At 42.5% G+C, this 15,932-nt stretch overlaps 1 protein-coding gene across 3 annotated transcripts in view; it reads right to left on the bottom strand.

Annotated features, from left to right (window-relative positions):
- Window positions 1-15,932, bottom strand: part of pkmyt1 (protein kinase, membrane associated tyrosine/threonine 1) — a 176,143-nt gene that overhangs the window by 76,920 nt on the left and 83,291 nt on the right. For 2 of the 3 annotated variants that reach the window (XM_056253639.1, XM_056253638.1), the window contains exon 8: window positions 11,272-11,979. In XM_056253639.1, coding sequence (XP_056109614.1) covers window positions 11,694-11,979 — 286 coding nt within the window. In that variant the 3' untranslated portion in view covers window positions 11,272-11,693. Of the gene's footprint in view, window positions 1-11,271; window positions 11,980-15,932 lie in introns of those variants that run through there. The other variant, XR_008807358.1, reaches the window with a different exon arrangement.

The following is a 15,932-nucleotide window of genomic DNA, read 5'->3' as shown; positions in this document are numbered from 1 at the left end:
TATCGCCCCTCAAGAACAACTACACCACTTTACAACTATAGGACAGGAAAAGCTAAATAAACTTATCATTGCATCTAAATCAACAACATGTTTATTAGATCCAATACCCACTAAACTACTGAAAGAAGTGTTACCTGTAGTGGAAGAGCCTCTTCTCAATATTATTAACTCGTCTTTATTTTTAGGTCATGTTCCAAGAATATTCAAGCTGGCAGTAATAAAACCTCTCATTCAGAAACCGCAATTAGATCCAAATAACCTAGCAAATTACAGACCCATTTCAAATCTTCCATTTATGTCTAAAATACTAGAAAAAAATGTGTCCGCTCAATTGTGCTCTTTCTTGCAAGAAAATGATATCTATGAAAAATTTCAGTCAGGATTCAGACCGCATCAGCACAGAAACTGCGCTAGTTAAAATTACAAATGATTTACTTTTAGCTTCTGACCAAGGCTGTATCTCAATACTAGTTCTACTCAATCTTAGCGCTGCGTTCGACACTATAGATCATAAAATACTCTTGGATCGACTACAAAACTACACTGGTATTCAGGGACAGACATTAAGCTGGTTTAGATCGTACTTAACAGACCGTTACCATTTTGTCTGTTTAAATGGGGAAAAATCGAAGATAACGTCAGTGGACTATGGAGTGCCGCAAGGATCGGTGTTAGGCCCTCTGCTATTCTCAATATATATGTGTCACAGTCTTCGTCTGCACCGGTCTGTCTTAGTCATCTTCACTACACTTCCCAGCATCCTCTTGTCTCCACACCTGAATTCACTCCCTCAATCATCCACCTGTTCATCGTCTTAATCATCTGTGTCACCTGTCCTCACCTCGTTAGTGGTCGTTTGTATCTGTATTTAGTTCTCTCTGTTCAGTCTGTCTTTGTCGGTTCTTGTATATGTTACGTGTTAATGTGAGAGTTACCTTTTGCCTGTCAACCTACCTGTACCTGTTTGTTGTTTTGGAGATCTTAGTAAATGTTGGAATTGGAGCCTTGTCTCAGCCTCTTCTTCATCCTGCACCATAACTCGTGACAGAAGAACCGACCAAGTAAAGAGTCAGCATGGGAATTCTTCTCACCCCGGTTAACCCAGCTCACTCTCCATTCACCCTAGCCGATCGTCTGGTCCATTGTTTTCAAGACGGTAGCCCAATTGAGGAATATGTGGCAAAATTCCTTGATATATCCCACCTCGTGGACTGGACTGACGATGCGCTGAAGACCGTATTCTGGTGTGGTCTGGATGAACCTTTGTACCAGCAAGCTCCAGCAACGGCAAACCCAGGTTCGTTTGCCCGGTACCTAGATCATGTGCTGTGGTTGTGTGGCTCAACCTTCACCATTGGTGAGGCTGATGACATTGCCACACAATCACCGTCTCCAGCCATCTCCATCACGCCCACCATCAAACCAGCCACCGGATCGGTATATGGACGTCCTGGACTGGTTTCCTGCATCGCCGATCCCCCACTTATGTCAGCACGTACTGCCAGGAAGGCCATACTCTCAGAGACCGTCCAGCCAGAGACCGTCCAGCCAGAGACCGTCCAGCCAGAGACCGTCCAGCCAGAGACCGTCCAGCCAGCTCTTGAGGACGCAGTGCTACTTGTGGGATCCATGGCTGTTGTGTGTGTGTGGGCAGCACACACATTCATTTCAGCCCATGAATCCAGCCCCGAGCTTCCCTGCAGCCCTGCCGAGCCTGAGCTTCCCTGCAACCCTGCCGAGCCTGAGCTTCCCTGCAGCCCTGCCGAGCCTGAGCTTCCCTGCAGCCCTGCCGAGCCTGAGCTTCCCTGCAGCCCTGCCGAGCCTGAGCTTCCCTGCAGCCCTGCCGAGCCTGAGCTTCCCTGCACGCCTGCCGAGCCAGAGTTTCGCGTCACGCCTGCCGGGCCGGAGCTTCGCGTCACGCCAGCCGAGCCAGAGCCTTCTCCGCTGGTCCCGTCCAGCCCTTCAGAGCCTTCTCCGCTGGTCCCGTCCAGCCCTTCTGAGCCTTCGCCGCTGGTCCCATCCAGTCCTTCTGAGCCTTCACCACTGGTTCCATCCAGCATAGCCGGGCCTTCACCGCTGGTTCCGTCCAGCCCAGAGACTTGTAATGACTCTGTCACTCTCCCCATTCATTTTTTTGGGGGGGGGGCCATAGGCCCTCGCCGTGGGCGCCCAAGGACCCACGGCCACCCGAAGGGGCTTCTCCGCCATGGCCGCCCGAAGGGTCCTCACCACCATGGCCGCCCGAAGGGTCCTCACCGCCATGGCCGCCCGAAGGGTCCGCACCGCCATGGCCGCCCGAAGGGTCTCCACCGCCCTGGATGCCCGAGGGTCCGACAGTTCCACCCTGGACGCCCGAGGGTTCGTCTGCTCAGCCCTGGCCACGGCCACGTCCTGCTCCGCCCTGGCCACGGCCACGTCCTGCTCCGCCCTGGCCACGCCCACGTCCTGCTCCGCCATGGCCGCCTGCACTTCCTGATCCGCCCTGGAGGCTTCCTGTCCCAGTTTGGCCACGCCCTGGCCAGCCTTCAGGGCGCCCGCCCCCCCCACCCCATTGATGTTCTACGGCGCGAGGTCGCGCCTTGTTGAAGGGGGGCATTCTGTCACAGTCTTCGTCTGCACCGGTCTGTCTTAGTCATCTTCACTACACTTCCCAGCATCCTCTTGTCTCCACACCTGAATTCACTCCCTCAATCATCCACCTGTTCATCGTCTTAATCATCTGTGTCACCTGTTCTCACCTCGTTAGTGGTCGTTTGTATCTGTATTTAGTTCTCTCTGTTCAGTCTGTCTTTGTCGGTTCTTGTATTTATGTTACGTGTTAATGTGAGAGTTACCTTTTGCCTGTCAACCTACCTGTACCTGTTTGTTGTTTTAGAGATCTTAGTAAATGTTGGAATTGGAGCCTTGTCTCAGCCTCTTCTTCATCCTGCACCATAACTCGTGACAATATGCTGCCACTTGGTAATATTATAAGAAAACATGGAATTAATTTCCACTGTTATGCTGATGACACTCAATTATATATTTCATCACGACCAGATGAAAACAGTAACTCATCTAAATTGACAGAGTGTCTTAAAGATATAAAATGCTGGATGACGTGTAATTTCCTGCTATTAAATTCAGATAAAACGGAGGTGTTACTTATTGGTCCAAAAAACTACCCACAAAACCTCTTACAATACAACTTTAATTTAGAAGGATGTCCTGTTACTTTATCCACTACAGTAAAAGACCCGGGTGTTATACTAGACCGCAACTTGTCTTTCGAAAATCATATTTCATATGTTACAAGAACAGCCTTTTTCCACCTTAGAAACATTGCTAAGCTACGTAACATGCTATCTGTTTCTGATGCAGAAAAGTAAGTTCATGCATTCATGACCTCGAGACTAGATTACTGTAATGCTTTATTAGCTGGTTGTCCTGCATCCTCAATAAACAAGCTACAGTTAGTGCAAAATGCAGCTGCTAGAGTTCTTACTAGGTCAAGAAAATACGATCATATAACACCAATTTTATCATCTCTACACTGGTTACCTATTAAAGGTGCTCTGTGTAACTTTTCTACTAAAATGAATCCTTTTTTTATTGCCTGTGTGTGAAGGGGTTGTAATCACACATTAAAATTATCCACTTGTCGAGTTTTGCTATTACCTCTGAAGGCCAGTATTCCTATTTCTATGTGAAGTCTCCGGGTCGGATTTACCGCGAAATCCAACGGATGTGACGTGCATGCGCGCTCCCGAGCCTCTCTCCTTATATACAGTCTATTGTAGAGGGTCAGGGCATTACGTCCGGTTAAAGGCGCACGTTTTTCGGCTTATATCTCAGTCAATCTTTGATCAATATTCCCAAGACTCTAATCGTTCGTAGTGCTGGACGGGGCCTTTCGAACGAGCCCACCCCCGAGGTCCAACTCGCCCGGCTCCCCGAGTTATAGCCGTTCGAAATCGGGGGTCCCAGCGAACGGCGATCCGGTAGGGGGCATCCCCGAGGCCCGCCACTCTAGCGTTCGGGCAAGGGTTCCCCTGGGACCTCCTCCCCCGAATTATATATCTTATATATATTATAATATCTCCGCGAAAACACCACCAAAAACTATGGAACTTATATGGTTCTTTTCAGCTCGACTAGATGGTCCCAACGAGCGCGGTGCTCGCCGAATCCGTCAAGTATTCGCCGAGATGTTTGCGTAATAGACGGTATTGTCTATGAGTTCGAGCACGAGCGCTCTTGTAAAATTTGATTGCGATCTGAAACATCACCACTAGAGGCCGCTAAAAGTTACGTAGAGCACCTTTAAGTTCCGTATCAATTACAAAGTATTACAACTGACCTATAAAGCCCTAAATGGTCTAGCTCCTGTGTATTTAATGGACCTTCTATCGCCCTACAATCCATCGCGTTCTTTAAGATCACTAAATTTGAGGCTTCTGGTCATTCCTAGGATATCTAAGTCCACTAAAGGAGGGAGGGCGTTCTCACATTTAGCTCCTAAACTCTGGAATAGCCTTCCTGATATTGTTCGAGGCTCGGACTCGCTGTCCCAGTTTAAAACTAGATTAAAGACGCATCTCTTTAGCCAAGCATTCACATAATGCTTACTTTTTTATACCACTGTTGAATCAGATCGAATGCATTAATATTATGAACAGCAGCTATGCAAATTATTTCCCATCTGCTTTTCTGCTGTTATCTCGGGACGCTAGTCCCGAGGTAAATAGTGTTCTTCAGCTCCAGTTTGTATCCAGCCTTGTATCCTCACAGAGACTTCAGATGCCCCAACACCTGCGATGAGACGACTAAATGCCTGCGAAGAGACGACTCGACGCCTGTGAAGAGACGATTCAACGCCGGCGATATGTTACGCCCTAAATTAATACATGATTAACTAACTGTATTTTTCTATGTACATTTCTGAAATGCACTTTCTGTAAAGCTGCTTTGAAACAATATGTATTGTGAAAAGCGCTATACAAATAAATTTGAATTGAATTGAATTGTTGTTAACAGGCATGCTTTATTTACTCTGCCTTAGGACTGCAAGTGTCCTGGGACAGGTGAGGGTGTGAGTGGGAAACCCACTGCTGAAACTTGGCCCTGGTTTGTCCTCATGGATGAGGTGTTGGGACAGAGGCACTCCACCAACCGCCCTGTCCTAATCGCCTCCATCCCTGAGGACACACCAGGGCCGAGTTCAGCAGTGTGCGACCAAGAAGAGAACCAGCAGGAGCATCAGCACCAGCAGGAGCACCAGCACCAGCAGGAGCACAATGTTGTGGAAATTTTGTACCTGAGTCTTAGACAACAATTAAAGAACAAATGAAGATCTCGAAAGTCATAAGCATAAGTATTTATTTCTTATAAGAAAGGCAGTTCACACACAGACAGAGTCTGATATGAGAAGGGCAAACGTCTTCTCCCTTCACAGAGTTTATATACCCAAAAGATCACCCTCCAAGATGTACCCCTCCTCTTCTTGTCTTTGGACTAAGGCCCCTGCACGTACACAGTTCTTAGTTCCCCTTATTCTAACACCCCTTATCTATTATCTCCTCAGTCAACACATATGTCACTTCAAGCAACACTTAACCAAACATGTCTCGCTCTTAATGCACTCTAAGTTAACTATTGCTAAGAAAAACAGATCGTTCTGTCCTTTTGCACTGTCCTATTGCCCTCTTAGCAAAGAAGACACTATTGAACTATTTGCAGAAAAGATAATGCATCTTGCAACTTCCTTAACACATCTAGGTTTAAAGAACACGTCTACATTTTAAAACGCACATCTATTGTTTAAAGAACACATCTAGAAAAATAAGAACACATCTATGTTTCATAAAACACACAAGCAGATATATGTTTCAAAAGATACATTCAAATGTAAATTTCCATTACAACAAGCACCAGCACCAGCAGGAGCACCAGCACCAGCAGGAGCACCAGCAGGAGCATCAGCATCAGCATCAGCACCAGCAGGAGCATTTTTGGACTTGATTAGAGAAGACATGGGACTGCAGAGGCGAGGAGAGTAGGAAGAGGATGGACAGGCTGTTTTCTCTTCTTGAAAGAATGATTTAATTTATTTATTTACATATATTCTTGTAGCCTGGATGCCAGCCCGAACCCCGCCCATAACATTTTTTGGTCGGGAAGTTCGGTCTGGACTCAATCCATTGAGGAGTAATTATGATCAGTCAAAAAATGTTCGGGCCAATCAAATTGCCAGGGCGGGCTTTATACGATGATGGACAGATGGTCTGCAGGGACGTAATCATCACGTTATCAAAGAGCGCGATGACTGCAGCTGGAGAATTGAGATGTATAGATTCCGCTGTCGCGCCTGTTGTAAAATAAATCGACAGCGCATTCATTTTAATAGACGAACAGAAAACTGCAATCAAGGCATTTATCGATCGGAAAGATATTTTTGCCGTCCTTCCTACAGGATTCGGCAAAAGTGTAACTTATCAGCTGGCTCCGATGGTCGCTAAGAAGATGGGACGCAATGAAACCCTGTGGTCGTTGTGGTTTCTCCTTTGGTCGCACTTATGGAGGACCAAGTAAAAGAAGCAACACTCGTTATTTTACTTCTTCCAGCGTGCGTGCATTTGAGTTCTGTAGTTGACAACTGCGCTATGCAAAGTAGTTGACTTACTGCGTTGCTCTGATTGGTTGTAGGTCTATCCAATTGAGTGCAGAGTTTATTTTTTCCTGGTTCGGTTAAGACACGCCTCATAATCAAAGCCCTATGGAGCAGTATCAGACTCACATTCTGACTAGAATATGAGTATGACGAAGTCAGGCTAATATTCTTGTTTAACTTTTTTCACTTATATTTTTTTAAAAGGAAAAAAAAATATTTCTGTACATTATTTCTTTATTATTCATTATTTTATGCAACTTTAAATGTGTAAATAAAAGAATTCATGGCTCTGGACATTGTTTATTTTTGTAATGGTCTCTGAGTGTTTGCAAGGTTGATACATTTAAACGATATACTTTTGTGTAGTTTAATGTAAAACAATGAGTAGTGTTGCTGTCCTGTGAGGGAAAAAGTAGGCTACTTCACATTTGTACGTGAATACTTAACGAAGTATGTAGTTCCTTACATTCCACCACTGGTTATTTTGAAAATTACAGTAAAAAAATGTAGGTCTATTGTCACAATATTAACAAATTGTTGCTAACTACAGCTGCGTCCCATATCAAAGTGCGCATCTGAAGCGCTCGGACCGGTCTAGCCTACGGAGGATTGTTCTTGTCGCCTAGCAACTGTGACTGACAGCTGCCGATGACGAGCGGGAGTAACGTTTGCACTAGACTTTTTTATATTCAACTGGGTTTTATATTCAAATAGGGTTGAAAACCTGTGTAAATATTTTCGCCATGGTCCATTTCTGTACATAATAAAAAGAATACATGACTAGCCTACAAAATCGCACCAATAGCCTACGATATAAGTGAACATTTGAATATATAGGCCTATATATCTTTTATTTTCATATTTCATTACATTATTTACGTAAGTTAACACCCAATACTTGAACAGTTTAAAGTGTAATCCGGCCATTCAGGACGCAGCCTCTGAATAGGTACGCAGTAAACCAGCTCTGGCCATGGTCTTGGCTAAGCCGAAAATACATGACTCGGCGGCGCCGGGGCTGAAACATCCTCCCATGTCCTCCAGTAAAATATAAAACAAAAAAAAATGGCAATATCCAATTCTGTCTCCATAGCTGTTTACTCAATTATATCAAATGAATGATCAGGATGGCAGCTGTACTCTCACACCATTGTTTGGCGCCAGGAGCGGTAATAGGGAACACCTGGTAGCGCAATTAGGAAATCCCACGAAGGCTACATGGTGTGTCCTTTGAAGAACAAATAGGCTGCATCCTTCGCAGTCCGCGGCCTTCGAAGGATGCAGACTTCACATTAGGACACAGCTTATATCTACCGTCATCACCTTCACTTCATTGTCTGGTCTCGTCTTTACTGCAACGGACGCACCGACTACTTATACCTTCTTGCCTATACTCACCTGAGATCGCCTCTTCTGTCTTCCGTCATCCTCCATCCAGATACAGTTCGTCAGTCTTCACCTCTCTTCCACCATCTGCAAAGATACAAACAGTTATTACCATTCAGCTAAGTCACCGTCTGATATTTCTTGCCATCAAAAACTCACCATTGCCTGGTTCCCTCTATCGTCCACTCTCTGCTTAAATAAACATCGGCCCCAGTATCCAAATGTTGATAAATTCATCTTTGGATGCTGGGGTGGTTCCAAATTGTTTTAAGCATGCTGTTGTTTAACCATTGCTTATAATTATCGGTCTGTTTCTAAGCTATTGTTCTTGTCAAAGCTGTGAGATCCTTGTAAAGAGATCAGATGTTGTGGGAAGGAGGAGGCATGAACCGGCGAACATTTAAATACTTTAATAAATAAATAAACACAAAATTAAAGTAAAGACGGCAGCCCCTCACGGTCGACTGCCGCCACATAATAAAACAAAACATCAAATAAAACAGTCCAGGCCTGGTCCTCTCTCGTCCTTCACGATCGTCGCTCCTCCTTTAATGCCTCCGCGAGAGATACGAGACCGGTGCGTCGCGCAGGTGTCTCTCATCAGCAATCACACCACCGGCCTTACACCGTTCTCTCACTCACGGCCCTCGGCCTCATCCTCGTCCTGCTCGCCACAATCCTGTTTTTAAATTCAGCTAACTTATTAGAACCTTTCCAATCTGACTTCACTGCGTATCGTAGCACAGAGTCTGCTTTGCTAAAGGTGTCCAATGACATTTTACTTGCGGTTGATGCTGGTAAAAATGGTTTTAATGCTACTAGATCTTCCAGCTGCCGATCATGACGTACTTCTTTGGCATTTAGAGCATTTGATTGGTATTAAGGGTACTGCCTTACAATGGTTCAGTTCATATCTTAATGACAGATCATTTTAAGTTTTCCTCCTCTTCAGCTCCTATAATAAGCGGTGTATCTCAGGGCTCCATTCTGGGCCCTCTTCTCTTTAACTTATAAATGCATCCGCTGGGGATTATTATTAGGGGGCAGGAGCAGACTTAACCAATAAGTGAGCTAAGAAGCCGCTTAGGCCCCCGACAAATACCAAGAAGCCTATTTAAATCATATATTACTTATTCGTTTTCTATCATATATTGTATGGCCTGTCTATAACCATTAAGATTTTAACGTTATTATTACATCTGCTCGAATGCAGGGCCCCGCCATCATGAATAATGGAACTTTCCTATCGTACTGCATGCGCGAGCAGTTCGGACACTTCCTTTCAGTTTAGGTTTTCAATCCGATCATGTGTTTACATGTCCTCTCGATCGGATTAGAAAAGGAATAAACCACCCCTTTCAATCCGATCAAAATTTAATTCGGATCGAGCTCAATCGGATCGATGTGTGCCGGTGAGTGTAGCTTGCGAACATGAACAGCACAGCACGCACGAATAGCACACAGTGTTAGTTTCAATGAGTGACGATCCTGCTTTCTGGCCGAAACACCAACACTCATCAGATAATGAGCTTTGACTTTGTGATTTTTTTCTTTTATTTGTGAAGTAATTTTTCTTTTCTTTTACATTGAGAAAATACAACAGTTCCAGGTTACAGAAATTTTGACGCATTGATATTAAAGTGTAATCACAAATATGGCTAATTAACTGTAAATAGTTTGTGAATTCAATTGTATTTAATTTTACATTGAGAAAATAAAAGTTCCAGGTTACAGGAACGTTAACATTTGTTAACATGCAGTTTATCTACAAATTTAGGGGGAAAAAACAGAATAGAAAAAAAATATTTATAGAAAAAGAGTGTTTTGAGTTCAAAGTTTGACTGTTGGGGCCCCATACCTAGAATCGCTTAGGGCCCCCAAATCACTAAGCTCGCCCCTGTTAGGGGGCAAAGTCTTGTTTCATTTATATACTGATGATACCCAGTACATACCATTGAAAGCTGGTGATTCCATTCAGCCGTCTTGATGATGTTAAGAAATGGTTAACAAATAACTTTCTCCAACTTAATGGGGACAAAACAGAAATAATTGTCTTTGGTCCCCTGAGATTGAGAGATGGTCTCATAAATGAGCTTAGCGATCATTTCCCCTCAATTTCTTCCCAAGTCAGGAACCTTGGTATCCTGGTTTTAATCAATTACTGATTATTTCTATAGCTTAAACAATTTTTGACTTTCCAAAATTTAGAGATTCTTCATGCTTTCATCACATCGCGGTTAGATTATTGGAATTCATTGTACTTGGGTCTTCCTCAGTCATCTCTTGCTCGCCTCCAGATGGTTCAAAATGCAGCTACAAGGCTGCTGACCAGGGCAAAGAAATATGACCATGACACCCCTATTTTAGCATCATTCCATTAGTTCCCAGGATCCAGTTTAAAATTCTGCTGTTTGTTTTTAAAGCTCTTATTGATCAAGCTCCTTCTTATCTAAAATATCTTCTTATTCCACATTCATCTTGCAGATCTTTAAGATCTTCAGTTATTTTTGTTTGTCTCTCGATCCTGTTTAAAAACTAAGGGTGATAGAGATTTTTCCATCGCTGCCCCTCGCTTATGGAATCAACTGCCATTGAATATCCACCTTGCACCTTCTATTATCCTTTTTAAAAAGAGGCTGAAAACTTCTCTCTTCTCCCAGGCATTTTAATCTTATTTTAGTATTGTTTTACTGTCTGTTGTTTCATTGTTTATTCTTCTACTCACTCGGTTCAGCACTTTGGTCAGCTTTGCTGTTTAAATGCGCTATACAAATATTTTTTACTAACTTAGCCTACCCTTAGTTTCCTTTATTAAACTATTATATCCACGCTTTATTGTCTCTGTTTGCCACTCACAAATCAAGTCAAAGTTATTCTTTCTTGACCAGGAAGATAATTTATTTCCTAGAATTGATAACTGATTATGCGGTCTGTTCGGTAGACAAACTAATTCAATAATTGTAATATATTATATATATTCTGCTACAGTCAATTCTGAAACTAATCCAAATATTTATAGTTAAATATAAATTGTACTTAATTATACATATTTCACTTTTGAGCTAATTTGCTACATCATTGAATTTATTTTTTAAACCAACTCTACATTCACTGTATATTTCATTGGTTAACAAAATGTTGCCCTTTGCACTTTAAATCAATTAAGCATGCAAATTGCCATCATATTAAATCTGGACAAATTTGCATATTATATAAAAAATTATGCAGACTAGCTAGACAAATTTCTCAACTTTTATTTCAGTTTTAATGGAATCAACAACAAAGTTGTTTATTTAACAATGCATTCAATAAATACTTAAACCTGCAATTTAATATATATATATATTTAAACAAGACCTGAAACTCACTTCAATCTGGATAAATTAGTCACAAAAGGGATTGTTTATGTATATATGCCAAATTTAAACATGATTTTAGTGGCTTCTACCTACGCATATATTATATCAAGCTGCCCAATACAAAAACTATTTTATTCAACCTTATGACCGAAGTAGCAATGCAAGATACAGCCAAAAATCATCAAACCAGGTTTAAACATCTTAAATGCCTGTAAATGTTTTTTTTACAACATGACAGATGTTCTAAATTAGAAATAATACATTCGCTTTATACTATACAAGAGTCTTGCATTCACAACTCAAGGCTTGCTTTCTAGGGTAGCCTCATCAAAGAGGTTGAGCAAGTTCTTTGGCTCAAAGTTGCTTTTATCAGACACATCAGTGGAAATCCAGCTTCTCTTTCCGCTGCTGGGTGAGTCTGTGAGACTGCGCTGGTAGCTGTGATGAATCAGACTCGAGCTGCAGCTGGAATGGATTCTGGAGGGAGTATGTGCGCGCTGGCTGTGCGTTGATGTGTGGGTGGAGTCCATGTGTGTGTTTGGCAGTGGCGTAGATGTACTGCCAACAGATAAGCTTGCCTGGACTCTGTACAAGTGAAAAAACAGAAAATGAAAATGTAGACGTACATTTAGACGTACATATAGATTTAAATTTTCTGTGAGTGGGCCTAGCCTGTAAAATTCCCCACCATGACGGTGATGTACAGTATTGGTAAAGCTGATGTGTTGCTAGGATGTTCTGAGAGCAGGGCTCCTACTTTTTTATGAACACCATATTCAAGGACTATCCCAGGATACAAGGTATCATGAAAGCCTCAAAGATCATAAATTATTGTAAATGATTGCATTGACTGTGGAATTAAATGATAATAAGCACAATTAAGGGTGCTTTCACACCTGCTTGATTTAGTTCGGTTGAATCGCACTAGAGTTTGTTGTCCCCTTCGGTGCGGTTCGTTTGGGCAGGTGTGAATGCAGCAATTGCACTCGGGTGCGCACCAAACAAGCCGAGGAGGTGTCGGTACGCTTTCAAACGAACTCTGGAGCGGTTCGTTTGTGGTGAGAATGTGATCCAACCTTGAACAGACCCAACTGCCAAAGAACTGCACATTTTTGGACTAAACCAGCTGCCGTAGTCATCTGCACTGCGCATTATGGGATGAGGAGAAATGTTTGTTGACAGTTTGCACTTTTAGCATGGCAGCTCACGGACAAACTTGGAGTTGTGACGAGGTGCGGAGCCTCATAGAAATGTGGTCTGCACTCTTAACTTTATCAGTCAAGAGCATGCTCTCTCCGCCACAACCGCCTTGCAGCACATATTCGTCTTCGCAAAATCCTAATTACAACATCGTATATATGACATTGTATCATATGATGCTCAAAAGTTTCTTCATATTGAGTTAGTAGCTGATGACACCAAATCAGTAAAAGAATATTTTTTTTTCTATAAATATCTCCATAAATTGCCTGTTTTTGCACTTCCTGCTTTTCCCTGCTTGAGAATTTCTGTCCAATGAATGGATGACCTTAACACAAGTGTGGTTTTGTTTACACATTTTGGTTCACTTGCAAAAAGGGCAGTGTGAAAGCGAACCAGACCAAAAAAAAAAAAAAAAAAATTTCAACATTTTATTTGGTCCGGACCAAAGTAAGTGAACTAGCAAACTTTCCTGGTGTGAATACACCCTAACAAAACCGTAGGAGAGACCAAAGTATGTGAGCACATTGGACTGACAGCACTTTCTCCTTGTTCAAATCATTAAATAATCCCTCAGCCCTGGGTTTTCCAGTACCTGCTCATCACATTGTGGCAATAGAGTGCAACACAATCGGGTTCCTTGTGTAAAATTTCTGGTTTTTAAATAACTTACAATCAAAGACAGACCTATCATGAGTTCTGAGCTGATATTTACATTTAATCATTTAGCAGACACTTTTATCCAAAGCGAATTACAAATGAGGAGAGCAATAGAAGCAACTGAACTAACAATAGGACAACAATATGCAAGTGCTGTGACACTTCCCAGTTTAGTCTAAAGCAGTATACATGCATATATTTTTAAATAGATATAGAATAGATGAGAAAAGAAAAGAAAAGAAAGTGTTAGCATTAATGGATCGTGTTGCCGAAAAAGATGCATCTTCAGCCGTTTCTTGAAAATGGCTATGGACTCAGCAGCTCGGGTTGAGTCAGGCAGGTCATTCCACTAGCAGGGAACAGTCCAGGTGAAAGTCCGTAAAAGTGATTTTGTGCCTCTTTGAGATGATGGCACCACGAAGCTTCTGGATGGGACGTAAGTCTGGAGTAATGAGTTTAGGTAAAAGGGAGCAGATCCAGTGGTTGTTCTGTAGGCAAGCATCAGCGGTAACCAGTGCAATTTTGTGAGGAGAGGTGTGTTGTGTGCTCTCTTTGGCTCGTTAAAGACCACTCTAGCTGCAGCATTCTGGATCAGTTGCAGAAGTTTGACAGTGCATGCTGGAAGGCCTGCCAAGAGAGCATTAAAATAGTCCAGTCTGGATAGAACAAGCGCTTGGACAAGGAGTTCCTAAAGGAAGGGCCTGATCTTCCTAATGTTGTATAAGGGAAATCAGCAGGACCGGGCAGTTCTAACAATGTGGTCAGTGAAGTTCAATTGATCAATTACAACTCCAAGGTTCCTGGCTGACCTTGATGGAGTTATGATGACAAACCTAGCTGAATGGAGAAGTTGTGGTTTAGTGTTGGGTTGGCCGGGACCACAAGCAGCGCAAGGTTTAGTTGAAGGTGATGGTCCTTCATCCAGCAAGAAATGTCTGTCAGAATGGCTGAGATGAGATCCTCTGGTTGGAATGAGAGGTAGAGTTGTGTGTCGTCAGCATAACAGTGATAGGAAAAAACATGTTTTTGAATGACAGATCCTAGTGATGTCATGTAGATTGAAAAGAGAAATGGTCCAAGCACTGAGGCACCCCACTAGCTAGATTTTGCGACTTAGACACCTCACCCCTCAAGAGACACCCTAAAGGACCTACCTGAGAGGTAAGACTGGAACCATATATATACACTCAATGACTCTAAAAGGTACAATATGTACGATTTTTGTAATAAAATATTCAAAAACCATTTGCACAGTGAGATATATTTCATGCAGTTGTGTAGTTACATTATCCCAAAAGTTCCCAAGGATTTGTAAATCCAGAGAAATTCCAGTTTTAAATAATGTCTCGTCCCTTGTCATTGTCGCATACTAATTACGTAATATCCTCGTTATCCTCGGTTTCTGCTTGTAGAAACCATACAGTGCTTAGCATAAGTGGACACACCCATGCTAAAGTTAACTAAAAAAAGGAATAAAAAATCATCTTTAGGAAATATATCTTACAGGGGTCATATAATGGTACATGCACTTTTACAAGTTGATTGTACTGAAATGTGTGTTGGCAGTGCCTGTACACAACCATCATATAATGATAAAAATCCATCCAGTGTTTTTGTTTTAATCTCCTTATAAGTTTTCCCGTCTCAAATCGAGCCGTTCAACCGTGTGACGTCATACGGTCGGACGCCCCTCCCACGATTGTTGATTGACAGCAGCGTTTCAACACAGACCCGCACTGAGCGAGCTGTCATCATAGTCCGTCATTGTTGATACGCTGGAGCAGAATGGCGTCTAAGCGATTGTGGTGTTCTGTTCTTTGGTGTAATAACGAACACAGCAGTCATTTTGATGTTCCTAAATCCGATCCGCTGAAGACGCAGTGGCTGAGTTTCGTTTTCGAAGGGAATATTCCCCACGAGCAACGTTAATGCTTTCATGTTTGCGCAAATCATTTATCACCAGACTGCTTTATTAACGAGGGTCAGTATGAGCTGGTTTTGCTAAGAAGCTGCTCCTGAAAAAAGAATCGTTATCAACTATTTATGTTCCCTCTGCACCTCCAGAAGAAGTAAGTGTAAAGTTTTATTAACCTTTATATTAATCTTTGCAAATCGCGGAAAAAGTTTTTCATGACCATTAGTTGTAACGTCAATCTGTCATAAACACATAGTGTTCATATCTCACTACTCTACCCTGCCAGTGCATACAAAAATAGATCAGTGACATTACGTTAACCAACCATTCAGAAACGTCCTGTTCGAGCCTTAATTGTCGAACTTCTTTGCGGCCGTCATCTTGTTCCGGGTCCGACTCCGGTTCCGGTTCAAATTGATACGGTTGCACACATATATATGCACAGATGTGTCCTCAGACACTCCCGCTGCCATTCTTTCTCCAAAATATACCCAGTTGTCAAGGCAACACTCCACGTGCGTTGTGTCATAACACCAGCAGAACAGAGGGGCGGGGTGAGCGAAGCTCATTATCATTTAAAGGCATATGCACTGAAATGGCGTGCTGAAAACAGAGCTGTTTTTGACCAAGTAAAATTTGTGTTTTCTTAAAATACTAATGAGAATTTTTAATAAAAGTATATTACAAAGTTTTCATTTAGACCCTAAACATTCATATTAACTTGTACAAAAATGGCATTATATGACCCCTTTAATGCCTTAAT

This window comes from Rhinichthys klamathensis, unplaced genomic scaffold (assembly GCF_029890125.1).
Source record: "Rhinichthys klamathensis goyatoka isolate OS25496 unplaced genomic scaffold, OSU_Roscu_1.1 h1tg000108l_1, whole genome shotgun sequence".
Classification (NCBI taxonomy): Eukaryota; Metazoa; Chordata; class Actinopteri; order Cypriniformes; family Leuciscidae; genus Rhinichthys; species Rhinichthys klamathensis.
This window is presented reverse-complemented; position numbering and strand designations above follow the sequence as displayed.